This window comes from Xenopus laevis, chromosome 7L (assembly GCF_017654675.1).
Source record: "Xenopus laevis strain J_2021 chromosome 7L, Xenopus_laevis_v10.1, whole genome shotgun sequence".
In the NCBI taxonomy this organism is placed as follows: Eukaryota; Metazoa; Chordata; class Amphibia; order Anura; family Pipidae; genus Xenopus; species Xenopus laevis.
Genome location: NC_054383.1, coordinates 124,744,960 through 124,764,855, shown reverse-complemented (window position 1 = coordinate 124,764,855; position 19,896 = coordinate 124,744,960). Strand labels below are relative to the sequence as shown.

Sequence of the window (19,896 nt, the reverse complement as noted above, 5' to 3'; positions counted from 1 at the left end):
TACTGGGATTTAGCACCATCATTCCTGGCCAGGCACATTAGGGGCTGTAAAGAGAAGCATAAATGGATTCGGTTTCCTTGCCCTTTAAACTATAGCAAGCAAGGTTTTCCAGTATTTAGGGGTTGGTATCCAATAGTTCACCAGGAATAAAGAATTTTTCAAATTACTTTCTATTTTCTATGAGTGAGCGTTCTTCTAATATCGAAGTGTAAAACTAATTTTTCACCTTTCTTAAAGCAGCTCGGGGGGGGGGGATACATTTCTTGTTTTTGTCCCTGTTGAGCAGAATCTCTGAGCTTCATTAAGGGCAGAGACATAAGTGTAGATTCGGGGAGATTTAGTCGCCAAGCCATAAATCGACTCTTCTTCGGGGCGACTAACCTCCCCAAACTGCCTCCCGCTGGGTAGAATCTAAATCGTAAGCTGGATGGCACTCGGAGCGATTCGTTTTCCGAAGTCGCCTGAAGTTTCCTCATGAGGCAACTTAGGGCGTCTTCGGAAAACGAAGCACACCAATTGCCATCCCAATTCAACTTAAATGTAGCAAATTGTAACATTAAACTTGAAAGATTTTGGGAAAAAAGAGGTAAAGAATAAAAAATGGAAAGCAACTGAAAAAAAAGTCTTTATTTCCAGAGAACAGTAAATGAATCTGGAGCAGGCACTCAAATAAAGGCAATCTTCCATCAAACAGTTGAAATAAAGTAAAAAGATTTATTGTGTCCTCTGCCTTACGCGTTTTATGTTACAAACACTTAATCATAGGCTCAATGATTAAGTGTTTGTAACACGAAACGCATGAGGACACGATAAATCTTTTTACTTTATTTCAACTATTTGATGGAAGATTGCCTTTATTTGAGTGCCTGCTCCAGGTTCGTTTACGGTTATCCGCTCCCTATGCTGAGGGCTCAGGGCGGTGGTGGTGTAAACATTTTACTTTATGGAGACCCTCCCAAATCTTATTTCTGGAGAACAATCTGAAAACAACTCAACTGAAAAGTGTTTGGAAGGTGAACAACCCTTTAATTTCCCACACTTCTGTGATGGTATTTGTGTCTCAAGCTTGCAGTTTTAGCCCTGCCATTGTCTCTCCAACAAGCTCATTCATTGTCACCATATGTATCCTCTTGTGTTATAATCCAATGACAAGAAATTCCATACATCTGTATCAGCACAGGTCTTCCCATGTACTAAGCACAATTCTGCTTGAATTATGCAGTGCAATAGTAATTCTTTAAAGCTGTCAGATAAAGGCTAAAGAAGTGAAGATGCCAAATCAGATGTCTCTTACATAAGCCTAAAGTAATTGCCCCTATAACAAAGTGTATGGGAGTGGCAGCCCTGCGCAAAGCAGCAAGAGATGGTGCAGTTGTTGGAAGTGTCGGGTAAATAGTTGGCTTGGAATACAGGGTGCTAGAAGGAAACAGAGCGAGTGTGAGGAGGAGGTGGAAATTATGCAGTATAAGATTGATTCTATTGATCCGACAACAGGAAAGCTCAGCTATAAAGGCAGCAAAATGTAAGTAAAAATGACTCTGTTCTTTAGCGGAAAGTGGAATTGGTATGACAGAGCAAGTTAGGCTGGAAGTCAATGCGAGGAGGGCCAAAATCTCATAGTAATTGCACTAGCCCATTGAGGCGCCTCCAATAGCTGGGGGAGCAGCTTCACACTCCTTAGCCCCACCCTCTAAGTTATTAAAAAACAACAGGCACCAGAGTACCCAAAATCACTCTGTTTACCATTAGGTGACACCCACAGATGACTTAGAATGATCCATGAGCAAATGGGGGTTTTCATTTAGCCAAAAAATCAGCTGTTTGTAGATCGCAATGCTATTATACCCTATGCAAAAGATATGCCTCCCTGCAAAACAGGCTACAACTAGTACTGCAAGTGACAAAGTTACCAATTGTGCAACTGCAACAACACAAAAAGGAAACGTCCTACTAAAAAGTGATACTTTCACTTTAATATTTGATTAAGTTAACAGCTGAGTTGATACAGCTACAAACACACGTAGAGAAATACAAACAGACAGTCCGCGCGGGTTACCTTCTCCATGATTTCGAGCCCTGACCCCCCTCTCTCTCGGGCCCTTCCGGCAGCAGGGCCACACACAGACACCAAGCTCTGCTCATTCCCGATCAATGAAACTCAACAGAGACACAAACTTCTAAAAGCCTGTTGGATATTTATTCAGAGCAGTTGCCACCATCTGTATACAGAATGCTAAAAACCCCATCCAAACATTGCACAGATACACGGCTAAGCACGTACAGCCCTGCACAAAATATTTAATGGCAAGATAAATAAGACAATATTAAGCTGCAGTCATTATTTTATTGCCATCTTTGAGCCTTACAAATCCCCAACAATCTCTGTGCCCCCATATTCAATGGGGCCTCTGACATATTATGACATTTTAAATACAGTTAGGCTAGAATGCCTGGTACCTGGGGTTTTCTGGACAAAGGATCGTTCCATAATTTGGATCTTCATACCTTAAGTCTCCTAGAAAATCATATAAACATTAAATAAGCCCAATAGGCTGGTTTTGCTTCCAATAAGGATTAATTATATCTTAGTTGGGATCAAGTACAAGCTACTGTTTTATTATTACAGAGAAAAGGGAAATCCTTTTTAAAAATTTGGAATAAATGGATAAAATGGAGTCTATAGGAGACAACCTGTATTTCGTAGCCTTTTGAATAATGGGTGTCCAGATAAGGGATCCTATACTTAATGGATACACAATCTCTAGCTGTGCATATTTGTAATACACAGAGACCAGAAGTCATACCAATTAGATGTAAGTGCTCAGCGGAGCAGTGGCAAAGATTTCTCTGCACAGTGGGAGAATGTATAACGCAACTACACTGTACATATCGGTTACAGAAATACTGAAAGAACTAATGTACAATAACCCCAAAAGTAAAGAAGTATAAGGGGTTGAAAGATGTGTAACATGTGGGATAGAGAGATTACGCACAGGGGGGCAGGGGTGCATAAGGAGGTGCACTGCGCTCTGCAAGGCTGGGTGTGATGTGCTGCTGAGCTATGCGCTGCGGGGGTGAGGTGACCTGGCCTCTGGAAGCAGTTCAGCTATTGATTTGTAGAAAAGCAATTTCACAGGAGGCATCTGTTGGCCATGATAAGACAGCCCTGAGCTCTGGAGGTGGGAGGTAAAGAGGAATATGGAAAGAAAAGTCACAGCCAGGCACAAATACTGAATGGATACGGCACTGACTTTCCTGCCCTCGGAATGGCTTAACCATCCTGTAGAACTCGCTAATTCAAGCCAAGCCCCACTAAGAGCGAGAAGATGGAGAAGAAGATGGGGCAGAGATGGAAATGGAGAGAGAGAGAGAGAGAGAGAGAGAGAGAGAGAGAGAGAGAGGTAGTCACATTGGGGACAGGCTAGAAAGACACAAAACAGATCAAGGGAAGATGAATGGGATGAATATCAGAACACGTCCATCCTACGGCTCTCTAGCTCTTGCTGAATGACAACTGCCAGCAGTTCCTGAAGGGAACATAATACAGTGAGAAATGTGATGGTGGGAGGGAAAATTGCTTCACCCCAGACAACTGAAACAAATCCCCCATCCAATCTGAATCATGTTTCAATGCACCTGCTGTAATGAGCTCTCCTCCTATGTGTGAATCAAGAAATCCCTTCATTAACAAACCTGTTATTACATAAGTAAAAAAGTAAACCACTATTTTTTAAGCAGAGAGGACCTGACAGGTCTAACTTTCCACCAACCAGACAACCCTACCGGGGAGATCTGACTTTACCGGTCAGGTACATGGTAGAAGCAGGGGTGGTCTTGGGGGCAACAGGGTGGTCTGGGGAGGCAGGGGCAACAAGCTGTAGTCAGAGAAAAAGGCACTTCATAGAGCTGGACCAACCTGTAGCGAATCAGGGATTTAGCCACTTATAGAACCAGACAAACCTATATCCAATCAGACATTTAGTCACTTATACAACTGGACGAACTTGTATCCAACCATATATTTAGTCACTTATAGAGCTGGACCAACTTGTATCCAATCAGAGATTTAGCTATTTATAGAGCCAGATCAACCTGCATCCAATCAGAGATTTAATCACTTATAGAGCTGGACCAATTTATATCCGATCAGAGATTTAATCATTTATAGAGCTGGGCCAACCTGTAGCGAATCAGGGATTTAGCCACTTATAGAACCAGACAAACCTATATCCAATCAGATTTTAGTCACTTATACAGCTGGACCAACTTGTATCCAACCATATATTTAGACATTTATAGAGCCAGACCAACCTGTAGCCAATCAGAGATTTAATCACTTATAGAGCTGTGCCAAACTGTAGCCAATCAGAGATTTAGACCTTACAGAGCTGGGCCAACCAGTAGACATTAAGAGATTTATGGGGTTATGTAATTAAATGCACTAAGTTTGCCCAGGGGAAGAAACCTATAGCAAAGAATCAGCAGGTAGCCCTGGTCACATGTTTAAAAGCAAACATCTTATTGGTTGCTACTGGTTACTGCTCCTGGGCAAACATAGTGCCTTTTATTACATGTGTAGGTTAGACACTTGTAGAGCCAAGCCAACCTGTAGCCAATCAGAGATTTAGACACTTATAGAGCTGGGCCAAACTGTAGCCAATCAGAGATTTTATCAATTATAGAGCTGGGCCAAACTGTAGCCAATCAGAGATTTAGACCATATAGAGCTGGGCCAAACTGTAGCCAATCAGAGATTTAGACCATATAGAGCTGGGCCAACCTGTAGACATTAAGAGATTTAGACATTTACCCCCAAATGAAATAAAAGGCACTAAGTCTGGCAAAAAAGCAATAACCCAGAGCAGCCAATCAGATGTTTGCAGGTGACCAGTAAATGCTACCCACTGATTGGTTGCTATGGTTACTGCTTCTGGGCAAACTTAGTGCCTTTTATTACATAACCCCCTTATAGCGTTAGGCCAATGGATACATCTGAGTATGACATTCTTTATAGAATATGGAGAAGAGGGTGATGATGCAACTTATGTATTTTCGGGTGTCACAGATACTTTCTCTCTCCCTTTGCTTCCCCACCCCGTGCTACATTCCACTCTCTCTCTCTCTCATGTCGCTCACTGCCTTGTCACGTCTCTCTCTTTATCCTCTCCATTTAATTTGGTGACTCAGAAGAAAAGGGACTGATGAGAAGCCTGGAATTACTTAGCACAGGGAGACAGAATGACAGCTTGATTGGACGCAAAGCAGGAAGCCATCATTTAGGAAATGCAGGGGATGCGCTTTCCCATTTTAAGGGTAACAATAGACTATATGGAAACTACAGGTAAATGAGAATTCTATATGATATGACAGATACTTACACGGGTACATATACACATACACAGATGCACTTAATACACATTATGCCTTTAAGTCTGATAGAAGGGAGTTCCTATAAGTCACAGAACAACAATCAGAGCCCATATGCTGGAATAAAAGCATTTATTTCATTGCAGTCCTATAGAACTATACTGAGATAACCTGGGTGTGGTTGGGGACACTGTTGCAACAAAATTGGGTGATTATGGATAATTAAAGTATCCTTCCTCACACCTTAAAATAAATAAGAGATCTAGGCTACCGCTCTAAATTATGTGATTATGTATAACATATCTTTCCTCGCACTTTTAAATACTGTCTTATAATTTCTCATGTACAGCAGCCCTCTGCAACTACAGTTCTGTCTGCTCCCTACCCCCTTAATCCCTCTTCCCTGCTTTCATTCAATATCCCGCTCTGAAATAATAGAAAATCTAATGTAAAATGAATTGTGTTTCAAAATCCCTAAATTGCATGTAAATGGGATTCTTCAGGTGTTTCAAATGAATTTCCAGACTAATTAACAATATGTTTTTTTGCTACTGACGATGTCTCGGCATCGGCCCATGAATGAGCGCGTTGCTTAAGGGATGAGACACGGGGGGGGGGAAGAGGAGCAGCGATGGTGAGTTGGAGCTCAGACAGTGATAGATGGACAAGGAATGGGATAGCTGCTCAAAACCACAAAGCACAGAGGTGACCGCTTTAATGAATCTGCACCTTTGCGGCTTGGCCTGGATAAACAACAAGGCCTGTGAGCCAATCAGAGCTGCTGCTGCACTTCCCAAAACTCCCAATAAAAGAGCTGGCACAATGCCGAGCACACCCCCAATTCACCCAGTTGATTAATTTACCTAGCTAGACATGCTCCTGGTCTGCATTGAACACCCCTCTTTTGCAGAAGACACAATAGACCACTATTGTAATGAAATGTGACTCTTTTTGCCACCCCTTGGTGTAAAGTGCCACCTGCAGCAAGGTTCCCATGTACCTCAGGTAGTACTTTACGCCCAGGGGTGGCAAATAGAGTCAAATTTCCATTTTTGTGTGGCTCTTTAAGAATAGTCGTGCAACTGCCAGACCCGAACTGGCAGTCTGTGAATTCTGGCAAATGCCAGAGGGGCTGCTGAAAGATACCTCAGACCAGGGGTCCCCAACCTTTTTTTTTTACCTACGAGCCACATTCAAATGTAAAAAGATTTGGGGAGCAACACAAGCATGAAAAAATTTCCTGATGGACTGTGATTGCCAATTTTATAGCCCCAATGTGGACTGGCAGCCTACAGGAGACTGTTTTGGCAGTACAACTGGTTTTTATACAACCAAAACTTGCCTCCAAGTCAGGAATTCAAAAATAGGCACCTGCTTTGAGGCCACTGGGAGCAACATCCAAGGAGTTGGTGAGCAACATGTTGGTTGAGACGGGGGCACCATTGGGTCTGCCACCTTAGGGTCAGAAACACCCATGAACTGGTATATTTGGAAGCTCAGGTTTCAGATTTTTGGGATTGAAGTCCCTGTGACACATGTATAGCAATTGTTGTCATTTCCCTTGAGCAACACAAGGCATTAAAGTGTCCAATGTATGGACACTAAAAGCCAAGACCAGATCACCTCCCATGGACATGTTCCCCAGGTGGGGACCCCAGCTCTGATTGCTGAGCTCACTGCACTGTTCATTGGAGAGCCCTAAGCATTTACTTATATGAATGGGTCCCAAAGATTTCTGATGGCATCCCTGGGCACCATGCCTATAATTTTAACAAGAGAGTGCATTGGCTCCCCCACTATTAGCTCTAAATTCCAAGCAACAATGCTCTGTCGGAAGAGAATGATTCCCTCCTGGGTATTGCTTTAGACTTGCAATTTCATGGGAATTTTTGCGGCGTCTTTTATTAATATTTCGAAACGTACCATATATAATATCAGATAGGAGCCAGAGTGTGGGGAGATGAGTTGCACAGAGAGACACCAACACTGCCATACACGAGACAGCACTGCCAATATAAAGTGATTGCATGAAAGCGAGAGCATGTTCCAGCACGCACACACAGATGGTATCTAATAGATTTCCATACACTGAAATAAAGGAGCGATTTAACTGCACTGACAAGGGTGGAGCTCCCTCTCTGAATGGTTTGTATATAAAACAAACATCCCAGCGTATAAAAGTAGAACTATATAAATAAGCCTCTATGTGCACCCATACAAACCAACTGCTGACTGTACCCCACTGTGGCGTTTAGGCCTGCTCACATATCTCACTTCTACTTACTTTAGACACCCACATTGTCTCCGGATGGCAGGGGGCTGTAGCTGCAGCTGGAGCAAACTGTCTTTATTCAGCACCAAAATCTTCCCTGCGACTGCCCATGATGTCCAGCTATTGATAGCCTACAGCTCCCAGCATCCTCGCTGGATGAAACCAAACGGACTATCTGACAGCCCTGGCTCCGCAGGGAAAAGAAATAAAAGCCATGCTTTATGGCAGCCCTAGCAATGCCAGATTGCCGGATACATATTGAATTTCCTGTTTTAGATTTCTCATTCAAATATTTATATTTCAATCCCGTGCTCTCTGTTACATTATATTGTCATTTCAGTTTATACTGCCAGCAGCATCCAGCCAATGGAAAATCATACTTTTTTATATGTACATAAAACACAAAATCTGAGGTGCGTTGGCTCCTCTCCTGCTACTGGATACAGGGATAGATAGATAGATAGATAGATAGATAGATAGACAAACAGACAGACAGACAGCGGACAGATAGATAGATAGATGGATAGATAGATAGATAGATAGATAGATAGATAGATAGATGGTAGATAGTGACCCATATATTGGATCTAAGAGCTCAACCCCAAGGTCACGAGGACAATGGCCTTTTGGGAATTTCTCTGGTACCCCAGTAGACAAGTCTAACCCTGGATGATGATAGATAAATAAATAGATGATAGATAGAAAGTTAGATAGATAGTCAGTGACCGATATATTGGATCTAGGAGCTTAGCCTCAAGCTCACCAGGACCATGGCCTTTTGGGAATTGTTCTGGTACCCCAGTAGACAAGTCTAACCTTGGATAGATGATGATGATGATCATAGATAGATAGATAGATAGATAGATAGATAGATAGATAGATAGATAGATAGATAGATAGATAGATAGATAGATAGATAGATAGATAGGTAGATAGTCAGTGACCCATATATTGGATCCAGGAGCTCAACCCCAAAGTCACGAGGACAATGGCCTTTTGGGAATTTCTCTGGTACCCCAGTAGACAAGTCTAACCCTGGATAGATGATGATGATGATAGATAGATAGATAGATAGATAGATAGATAGATAGATAGATAGAAAGTTAGATAGATAGTCAGTGACCCATATATTGGATCTAAGAGCTTAGCCTCAAGCTAACCATTACCATGACCTTTTGGGAATTCTTCTGGTACCCCAGTAGACAAGTCTAACCTTGGATAGATAGATGATGATAGATAGATAGACACTTGTAGTTCAGCAAGAGCAGTATAGCAGTTACACACAGTGGGCCTTGCTGCTGGTTCCTCCCGGGTTGATCAGTTGGATTATGCAGAACATTATGCCAGCATGGCACCCCAAAACGTCTTCCCCATATTTGCCGGGGGGTGCTTGGAATGAAAGGAGAAGGGAGAGATATTATAGAGCATTTGATGTCTGGGTGCAAACCAATTTGTCAGTGCAGGGAGTTGCATAAAGGCAGGGTGCTGGTGTAATGTACTTTCCTTGGCACCACTATACACACATTTTGTCGTGCGCATGAATTGCCTGACACAGGGCTTTTTCCTCCACCGAAACTGCTGCCCCCAATCCCACTCTTCCTTTATGTGCTGCTATATTATATTTTATCTGCCAAAAAAAAAATGAAGGTCTGAGAGACAAAAAACATCCCAGGGATCCTTTCAGGCGGCGCAGAACCCAAGGCTGCACATTATTAGAACCCTCCATAGCGGGAACGCCAAGGTCACTTTTTACATTATGTCGGCGGATAAACATTTTCATCACTGCAAATTGAGTATGAACAGGGTTCAGATGGTCTCGTGGAGGCATGTAATAAGAGTTCCGAAGTTTGCGGCGGGTCTTGTAACCCGTAGCAACCATAGCTACCTGTTTGAAGGTAAACTTCCGAGTGGTAAGCCTGCTGCAGAAACATTAGCACCAGGGAGGTCCAACCTGTTACTGAACTACTACTCCCAGAATTCTCTTCATTCATTGCCTGAATGTCACACACACAGCCTTCTATCTGTTTTCAGGAATACATTTCCCATCATCCTCCAACAGCCAAAGCAGATTTAGAAAGGCCGGGAACTGGGAGAGGACAATGCTGCCCTTAACTTCTAAAAAACATATATTTTATAACATAGCAACCATAAAAGATGTGTGTCCAAGGCAAGAAACATGGCAGCTCCTACGGTCAGGGGACACGATCAGATTCAGGGAGATTAGTTGGCCAGCGACAAATCTCCTCTTCTTCGGGGCGACTAATCTCCCCAAACTGCTATAATGTGAATCGCTGGCGGATTGGCACTCGAAGCTCTTCATTTTCCGAAGTCGCCCGAAGTGGCAACTTTGGGCAACTTCAGAAAACGAAACCCTCCGAGTGCCATCCCGCAGGCGAGCGGGAGGCAGTTCGGGGAGATTAGTCGCCCCCCGAAAAAGAGGAGATTTGTTGCCGGGCAACTAATCTCCCCGAATCCGAGTGTGTGCCCTGACCCTAAAGTTGAACTACATCTGGAAACCAGTACTAGCTAATTCAGCGGTGCTTTATACTGATAGGAAATCAGATGCAAAGCAGATCTTTGCTATAATTAGGGCACATTGCCTATGCAGTGACTTTCCAAGGCAAAGTGATAGAGAGGACGTCACCCCAATCTAAAATATGGGAAAAGACAAATAAAAAAAGAAAGTGAAGTCTCGGCGGGATTGGGGCGCATTAAAGGAGACCCGCACTCCCGACGAGCTCTCTCCCCAGATCATTTAAAAATGTACAAGATTCGTTTGCACCAAAGTGATTTATGACAGCGCCGTGATCAAAGGATCAAATCCCAGTACTGACGGCACAGAAAAAGTAGCGACGTGAGGACTTTGCAATTTAATTTTCTTTTTTCTCTCTCTACTTCTTCTTCTTCAGCACAAACCGTTATCTCATGACAAGCGCTGAGACGCTTTGGGGTCTGACCGTAATTACCGTAAGAGGCAACTGCAGCCTCTTCACTTCGTCGTTAGTTTAACCATCCTCTGACTGTAAAGCGCTACGGAATATGTCGGCGCTATATAAATAAAGGATAACAACTATGATATCTCTGACCACTTTGGTCTGAATCGTATCACTGAATGGTAGAGTCCATTTAATTACCCAGGCGCTAGGTAAGCACACATCCCTGTAACTACATCAAAATGCAGTACATCATGTTCCCCAAAATGATTTCAATTTACTAAACAAGACTCTTATCCCCCCATATGTAATAAAAGGCACTAAGTTTGCCCAGGAGCGGTAACCAATAGCAACCAATAAAATGTTTGCTTTTAAACAGGTGACCATTAAATGCTTCCCAATTCTGCAGGCATAGACTTTCTGGATCAACAACATGCACTTTAAAGGGAAAGTCAACCCCAAAATAAGAATTTGCCTAAAAAAAATAAAACAAGCAACTTTTCAAATGGTTTTCATTATTTATTATTTATAGTTTTATAGTTATTTGGCTTTTTCTTCTGACTCTTTGTAGCTTTTAATTGGACGTTGCTGACCCCATCTAAAAAACACATGCTCTGTAAGGCTACAAATGTATTGTTATTTATACTTTTTTTTACTCATCTTTCTATTCAGGCCTCTCCTCATATTCCAGTCTCTTATTCAAATTAGCTCGTGGTTGCTAGGGTAATGGTGACCCTAGCAACCCGATGGAGAGCTGCTGAATAAAAAGCTAAATAACTAAATAACAGATAATAAAAAATGAAAAACAATTGCAAATTTCTCAGAATATCCCTCTCTACATCATACGAAGAGGTGCTTAGAATTATGTTTTCCTTTATTAACCAAATTTTTATTTTGGGGTTGACTTGCCCTTTAAAACCTGTTATCATCGACTCACATTCCTGCTCCGGAGTAAATTAATTTTACATGTATCACTGACCACTGGGACAGAATGATCTGTTATACAGATAGCTAAAATCTGAGCCATAAAGCAGGACAGGACTGCTGCTTACAATGGGGATCAGATAGGATCTGTGCAGCCACTGGGACAGAATGTTCTGTTATACAGATAGCAAGAATCTCAGCTGCCATAAAGCAGGGCAGGACTGCTGCTCAGTATGGGCTTTAGACAGGAGAGTGTGCTGCCATGCTGCTTGCCTCTGGAACCACTTTCTGACATTTCAGCAGAACAGCACCATCCAGTGGTCAGAAATAAAGTATACCATTTTTCTTTAAGGGGTGGTTCACCTTTGATTTAACTTTTAGTATGATGTATTGTAGAGTGACACTTGTCACTTTGTATTTGTAATTGTTTTTCATTTTTTATTTGTGGTTTTTGAGTTATTTAGCTTTTTATTCAGCAGCTCTCCAGTTTGCAATTTCAGCCATCTGGTTGTTAGGGTCCAAAATACCTTAGCAACGACGCATTGATTTGAATAAGAAATGGAATATAAATAGGAGATGCCTGAGTAGAAAAATGAGTAATAAAAAGTAGCAATAACAATACATTTGTAGCTTTACAGAGCATTTGTTTTTATATGGGGTCAGTGACCCCTATATAAATGTTGGAAAGAATCAGAATAACACGACAAATAATTCAAAAACTATACAAAATAAATAAAGCAGTCCACATATCGGGGCAGATTTATCAAGGGGCGAATTCAGATAAAAAACTGCGAAATTCGAATGACCAACCGAAATGTATTTTAAAAAAAAAAGGTTTTTTTTTGCCAAATAGGCTGTTTTCGCTTGAATTTGAAGTGTACGAATCGAAGTAACATCATATTCGATTCAATGTTTTTTCTAAGAAAACTTAGATTTTTCAAAGTCCACCAGTTGACTCCAAACAGGTTCTAGGAGGTCCCCTATGGGCTAAAACAGCAATTCGGCAGGTTTAGATGGCGAATAGTCGAAGTTGAATTTTTAAAGAGACAGTACATGATAAATTTCGATATTCGAAATCGAATTTGAAATATTCCCTAGTCGAAATACACACAAAACAGCTTCAAACTCAATTTTTTTTAATTAGAATTTTGACTTCGACCCTTGATAAATCTGCCCCATAAAGTTGCTTAGAATTGGCCATTCTATAACTTACTAAAAGTTAACTTAAAGGTGAACCACCTTTAAATGGTTGTCGAATGGACCCAGGGGCGTAACTACAGAGGAAGTAGATCCTGCGGCTGCAGGAGGGCCCAGGACGTATAGGGGCCCCGCCCCATGAGGCCATAATTAATATACAATTTCAATAAATATTGCTAAAACCCGATAACCTCTTGGGGGCCTGAAAAATAAATTGTTGTGGGGCTCAGTGATATCTAGTTACGCCACTGAAGAGCACCGACGCAAACAGTATGGCAGCTTCTTTTCCAGCTTCTGCATGAAAACATGTTCAGCAGGAATGTGCATAACACACACAGCTAGGAAATAAAGATATTTTTTCACAGACTAACTTTGCCATCTTAATCTGAAAAAACTATGCAAACTATTCTAATTGTCAAAAATATACAGATTGTTACTCATTCTGTGCTATGGGTATGACAGTAGCGCTCCTCCCTCTCTCTCTCTCACACATTCCTGTGAATCATCTCCCGCAAATTCAGTGTTTTGGCTTCAGGACATGTGACCTGTCAGAGCAGCCAAATCAGCGACACCTTTTAAAACATTCAAATAATCCCGTGTCACAATTACACCAATAGGACGTGAGAGATGAGCTGGAACCCTCTTTCTCTGGAACAGACCCGTACGCTGAAGTTGACCCCGTTCCTACAACCTCGCCAGAACTGGCCCTTGAAGTAAACAGGCACTTGTGAATCATTTTGCCCCTAAGGGCTTTCTCTGTGTTACAAAAGAAGGTGTGTCAGGAACGGATCTACAAACACACACTAAATATCAGACACACACACGCAAAGGGGTTGCGAAGCTCAATGTCAGGGAGACACCAGAACACCCACTCTATTTAGGACAGGGATTTTAATGATCAGTCGGCACAGAGCTGATGTTTCTCAGGAAGATTTAGGTTGTTTTCAGCAATACAACAAGCTGGGCCAAGAATGAAGGGTTGCCCAACCCATAATGGTTCAACTACACTTCCCAGCAACCAGTTGTTATTATTATGTGCCATGACCCAGAAAGGGAAAGCTGAAACATCTATAGGATATATCTGTTTTTTTTTCTGAGGGAGCCTAGAGAGCACCATACAATTTTTCTGTTTCCCTTCCCCTTCGCTGTGATTGGTGGTTTACTCTTTAAATATTGACCCATGTTTGTCAATTGTGTAGCCTATAGCCTATAAGTGTCTTAGACACGAAACGCGTCAGGTTGGTATGAGTGTTTCATACAAATAAAAATGTATTTTTATTCAACATTTATCTGATCCATGGGTGACCTATTCGAGTGCCTTGCTCCAACATCTGGTTGCCTAGAGAGATGCACCATGGTGCAAAATGCATCTTTTTCTTGATCACTATATAACACAACAAAAATGATACGTTTGTGGGCAAGAAATGCATCAGGTCTATTTCTCTTGAGTAATATGTAACATAATGAAACTTCTATATTTCTGGGGACAAATCAATTATCAGGCATATTTTTCTTAACCACTATGGGATACATTAAAACATTTACACTATTGGGCACCATTATGTAACAATCTAAAATGTATACTTTGGGCCACAAAACGAGTCAGGCCTATGTTTATTACTATGTGATTCAATAAAATGACTGAAACGTTGTCAACGAAACACGTCAGGCCTATGTTTCTTAATCACTCTGTCATATAATATGACTTTTACACTTTTGGTCACCAAAAACATAAAGCCTAAATTTCTTAATCAGTATGTGAAACAATAAAATGTTTACACTTTTGGACATGAAATGCATCAGGCCTATGTTTCTTATTCACTCTGTTGTATGATAAAACTATTACCCTTTTGGCAACAAAAGCCTGTTTTTCTAACTTACTTTGTAGTATAATAAACTGTTTAGCCACGAAACACGGAAGCCTATTTCTAAATACTTATGTGAAATAGTTTACCCTTTTGGACACGAAATGCGCCAGGCTTATGTTTCACTCAAACTCTGTAATATAATACAATATTTACACTTCTGGTTAAGAAACACACAAGTTCTTTGTTTCTTAATCAGTATGTGAAAACAGGTACACTTTTGGACCTATGGCTCTAACTCCCTCTGTAGTCTAATAAAACTTTTACCCTTTTGGCAACAAAATGCGGCAGGCCTATGTTTCTAACTCATTTGTAGTATAATAAAATGTTTACACCTCTGGACATGAAACGCTATGTCCTGTGTTTCCTAATCAGTATGTGAAAACATTTACACGTTTGGACATGAAACACGTCAGGTCTCCGTTTCTTACTAACCCTGTAGTATAATAAAAACGTTTACCATTTTGACAACAAAATATGTCCGGCCTATGTTTTAAATGTTTACACTTCTGACCACGAAATGCGCAAGTCCTTTTTTTTACACTTTTTGAAATTAAATGTGCCATGCCTATGTTTCTAACTTACTCTATAGTATAATAAAACTTTTACCATTTTGGCAACAAAATGCATCAGGCCTTTGTTTCTGACTAACTTTGTAGTATAATAAAATGTTTATTAACCAAACAAACTGCTCCAAGCACTTTATCCAATAGGGCTGCTCCTGTGCTCTTACCCAGGTGCTCTGTTAACAGCGTCCCCACTGTGCAAATTCGCCAAAAGCCCAAAAAAATGACGGCACTCCGTTAAATAGAGAGGCAGATGTATTGCAGTATCCTGCACTGGTGATACACTTGATGCGTTTCGGGACACAATCTCTTAATCATAAGCATAAAATCATAAGCATAAAATAAAATGTTTACCCTTATGTTTCTTAATTAGAAACATTTATGCTTTTTGTACACTCTTGTACACGAAATGCATCAGGCCTACTGTATGTTTCTTACTCGGTAGTAGAAGTATGACTTTTAATCTTTTGGCAAAAAAATGCGTCAGGCCTATGTTTCTAACTCACTTTGTAGTTATTAAAAAACGTAACACCTTTGGGTTCAAAATGCGTCAAGCCTGTTTTTCTCGATCACTATGCAATGCAGTAAAACAGTTAGACTTTTGCAGGCAGCCAATCGGGGTGCCTGCTTTTGTGTTTGTTATGATTTAACTTAGTTCATGCTGAATGTCCATGTAGCAGTGAAATGTGTTTTCTCATTTGCTGGTACCATTTTTTTGGAATGTAATTATATGCAGACTGACTGGCCCTAGCCAAAAAAAAAAAGTAGATAACCCTAACCAGTAAGACAAGACCGAGTGCTTTGTTCTGACCGGAGGAAACCAGCTTGGAGTAATGTAGGGGCTGAGCATTGCAAGTACCCTGTCATTTTCTCTTCACTTTCCTGCTGCTGTTACTCGCTTGTTACTCGCTAACAGAACAGGTGGTTAGAGAAAAAAACATCCCCACACATCCTTCTGCTGCGGCGGCAAAACACAGGCTAAATATTTTACAGATCCTACAGTGATTTGCCGTGCCCATCATCATCACCATCATCATTAATTATTTATGTAATAGCAGCATGTTAGATAGTACTTAACTCCTTATATTGCGACTGATATCCCCTGTCCCTTTACCCTGTATAGTGATCATGGCCAGGAAGCTTGTGACAAAGTATTTCCCAGCATTCTCAGTCGACCAATTGAAGTTGCAGCCAAAAACTGTAAGAAGAACATTAAAAACTCGACTAATGGAGATTTTCTATGGATTTTGATTGGGCAGGTGTGGAACCAGGTGACCCCACAACACTGCTTGGTCCCTTCGTTGGATTAATCAGCAAAAGGGCCCAAACACAGGGAACTGTAAAATTACCCACCAAGGGCCAAATTTCAGAGAAATGTTTTTGTTACCATTATTTAGGGTAGGAAAATCCCTAATCGCCACATAACCCCTATAAGGCATTGCACGGCACAGTGTAGACTTAAGACGGGGAGGGTTATTTGCTAAAATCTGATTTTTTTTTCTAGTATCCACACTGTGAGCTTATTTATTATTTAGAATATTTAAAAAGCATGATTTAATCGCATCAGGAACAAACTTGATAAAAATGAGCGAAAACCCGAATGGTTTCTGAGTTTTTTCCCCGAATCGTACATTTTTTTTGGCCTTTTATCCGGAAAAGCCGGAATTTCTTTGGGATTTTTGCCCGAATAGTCTGATTTTCTGGCTAATTCCAGCGCAGACAACTGCCAAATAGGACAGGGACCTCTCCCACTGACTTATACACAACCCTGGCAGGTCTGAGATGCCTGATTTTTCGGACTCAGACTTTTTCCATCCTCGGTGTAAAATAAATCTCGAAAAATGAATTTTTTTTTTCCATTAAAATTTTAATTTTATTGTAAAAAAAAAAACTCGAATTTTTCAAATTTTTGAAATTTGGACTTTAATCAATAACCCCCTAAGAGTACAACAGCTCTATGCAATGTAACTAAATTGTATACACTGTCAGTTAGTAGGAAAGCCACAACACTGATTGACGTCTCCAGTGTCCTAGTGTTTATACTCCACATAACTAGTGCATGATCAGAGGCATACACCAGCTCAGTGTAATAACATCTGCACCATTGGCCTCATACAGATCTAATTATTGATATATCTGGGCAACAACAACAACAGGAGGGCACGCACCCCTAGTGGGCAAATAATTAAGAGAATACGGTAGAATGCCTGCTTGGCTATACCTAGCAATAACATTTCATTGAAGCATGAACAACAACATTGACAGCCACAAAAATCCATAACCGGTCAATAACCCCACTTTAAAGGAAAATACCCACTGGGGGAATATATATATACATATATATATATATATCCTTGGGAAAAAGCACAGTTGCTGTTCAAACATCGGATTTATTTCAATAAATCTTGATTTTTTTCACAAGTATTCCCATTGAGTGCGGTACTATGTTATATATATATATATATATATATATATATATATATATATATATATATATATATATATATGCAGACATACATGGCACTGTATTCACATTGCTTTCAGGAGACGTCCCAGATTTCTCCAGTCTCAAATAGGGACACTAAAAGATTTCTTCTCCCCCCCACATGTGACATCACATGCTGCACAGAGATTGGTCGAGCAGGGGTGGGTGTGGTCACATGTAAAGGGGTGGGATTATTGGCAGCGATGATGTTACCAGATAAAAACAAGGTTCATTATCAGCCCAGTCAGTATTGGTACCACGTGGACGTGGAAGGGGTTTGGAGCCCAAGATCCATTCTGAGTTTTTTTTTTATAATGGGACATCAATACCACCTGGGATATAACATTAAGGGATTGTACGAGATATGTGTATATATATATATATATATATATATATATATATATATATATATATATATATACTCTCTCTCTCTATATATATATATACATATATATATATATATATATATACTCTCTCTCTCTCTCTCTCTATATATACATATATATAAACCCAGTGACACTCATCGTGCCCATAACACCAATGGAGAATGACCATTAACGCAACGTGATTCTCTTGGAAATAAAGGGAATCAAACATTATATTTGGGGGGCCTACATACCCATAATCAAATCCCAATTTCACAGGGGCCCTTTAAAGCATTAAATATTGTATTTTATTAAATATTTTTCATAGACGGTTTGAAGCCCTCCGGCTCTTCTTAAACTGCAACTCCTGGCTGCTGGGAGTTGCTGTCTGTGAAAAACTAGCAGGTTGAATGGGATGGGGTTTCCCCCCCCCCCCCCATGGAGTCGAACGTCACAAGTCTGAAGTTTATTCTGAATGGGGGCATGATGGCATTGTAAGGGTCGCGCACTGTGTGCCAAGCATTTTTGGGCATTATCAGTGGGCAGGTCAGAAGCTGGATACAGACACCATAGAAGTTATAGAGGGACGGGAGAGGCTTGTGGTTAAAGGAGCGGAGGCTTCACAGGACAATTTTAACCCCCTCGTCCCTTTCCATAAATCCCTTGTCACCATTCATAAAGTCACGGAGCGCACAGACAGCGACACACACACAGTGACAGCAGCATCACACAACTCAATGGAGACAGGATTCCGTTTAATCCCGGTGCCCAGTGACTGCCAGCCTGTGGGTACCAACTGCCACTCAGCACAGGAAAAATCCCCGCTGCCAGTTTCGGGATAAGTTTAGAGGTGACGAGGACACAGCAGGCAAATTGTATCCAAGCGTTAACCCTTTCAGCCCTGCTGCATCAACAACCCCCCCCCAAGGAGAGATTGGTACTGAGCAGAACAGCAAAGGGAGGATGCTGCCCCTTAAACACACGTCTCTTTGTTTAACATATCTGCGGCAGAGAGCCATTCCTTGCGGGATTTCCAGCCAGATGTCCCTTCAGAAGAAAAAAAAAATCACTTACTGCGGGGATATTGTGCCTGCTGCTCAACTACAACTCCCAGCATCCTCCAATGGGCACCAAAAACACAGAGTTGTAGTTCAGCAACTGATAGACACTCACACACTGTTTTATGTTTCAGGGTGACCTGCAGGCACCCACAAGGCAGTGGCAGGTCGTTGTGGCAAGGAAGGGGTTAAGTGACCGAAACAGACAGAAGGACAGTCAGTCATATATTATATTAACCCTTTGGCTGACATTACTCTGCAATGCGTTGCGATCCCAACTGTCAGCTAAAGAGCTTGCGATCCCCCTGCAAGTCCTGGGATACACAGGAGCCATTCACAGCCCGAACCCCTCAACCCATGTGCCGCCCCCCAGTCTGTGCCAAGAAAAGGCTCTTACCTGTCCCCGCAGTGACCAGCAGCAAGATCCCCAGGACAAAGCAGCGATTTAGCGCGGTGAGTGCAGGAGCCATGGTGAGCCAGTGCCTTCCCTGCTGCTGCTGCTGCTTCTCTCTGCTCCTCTGCACCTGCCCTGCCGCTAATTTATGCTAATGAGATGCAGAGGGAGGCGGGGCCTCGGGCGGAGCTCTCGGTACAAGAAAGGGAGGCGACTGTTTACTAGTCCCATGCGGGTGCGGGACCGGATCGCTTCAACCCCTTCTGCGCCGGAGAGGAACGAGGATTCCGTTTTTAGAAGGAATTCCAAATATTGCCATTTGTCTGCTTTTCCCAGCGGCCCCGCCTTTGCCTGTGCAGCGCTACCCTGCCTGCTGGAGATATGACAGCTAGAGACTCACTTATATCAGCCAAAGCTCTAGTTGTGCTACAACTCTCACCATTAGCTATTGGCAAGGGGACAGCTGGGGA

General features: G+C 41.7%; 1 protein-coding gene across 1 annotated transcript in view; it reads right to left on the bottom strand.

The window, feature by feature from the left end:
* cadm4.L (cell adhesion molecule 4 L homeolog) overlaps positions 1-19,544 on the bottom strand; it is a 217,702-nt gene extending 198,158 nt beyond the window's left edge. Inside the window, 1 exon segment of the mRNA NM_001093831.2 lies at positions 19,430-19,544. Within this exon segment, the coding sequence (NP_001087300.1) occupies positions 19,430-19,502 (73 nt within the window). The 5' untranslated portion in view covers positions 19,503-19,544.
* Between the last annotated feature and the right edge of the window lie 352 nt (positions 19,545-19,896).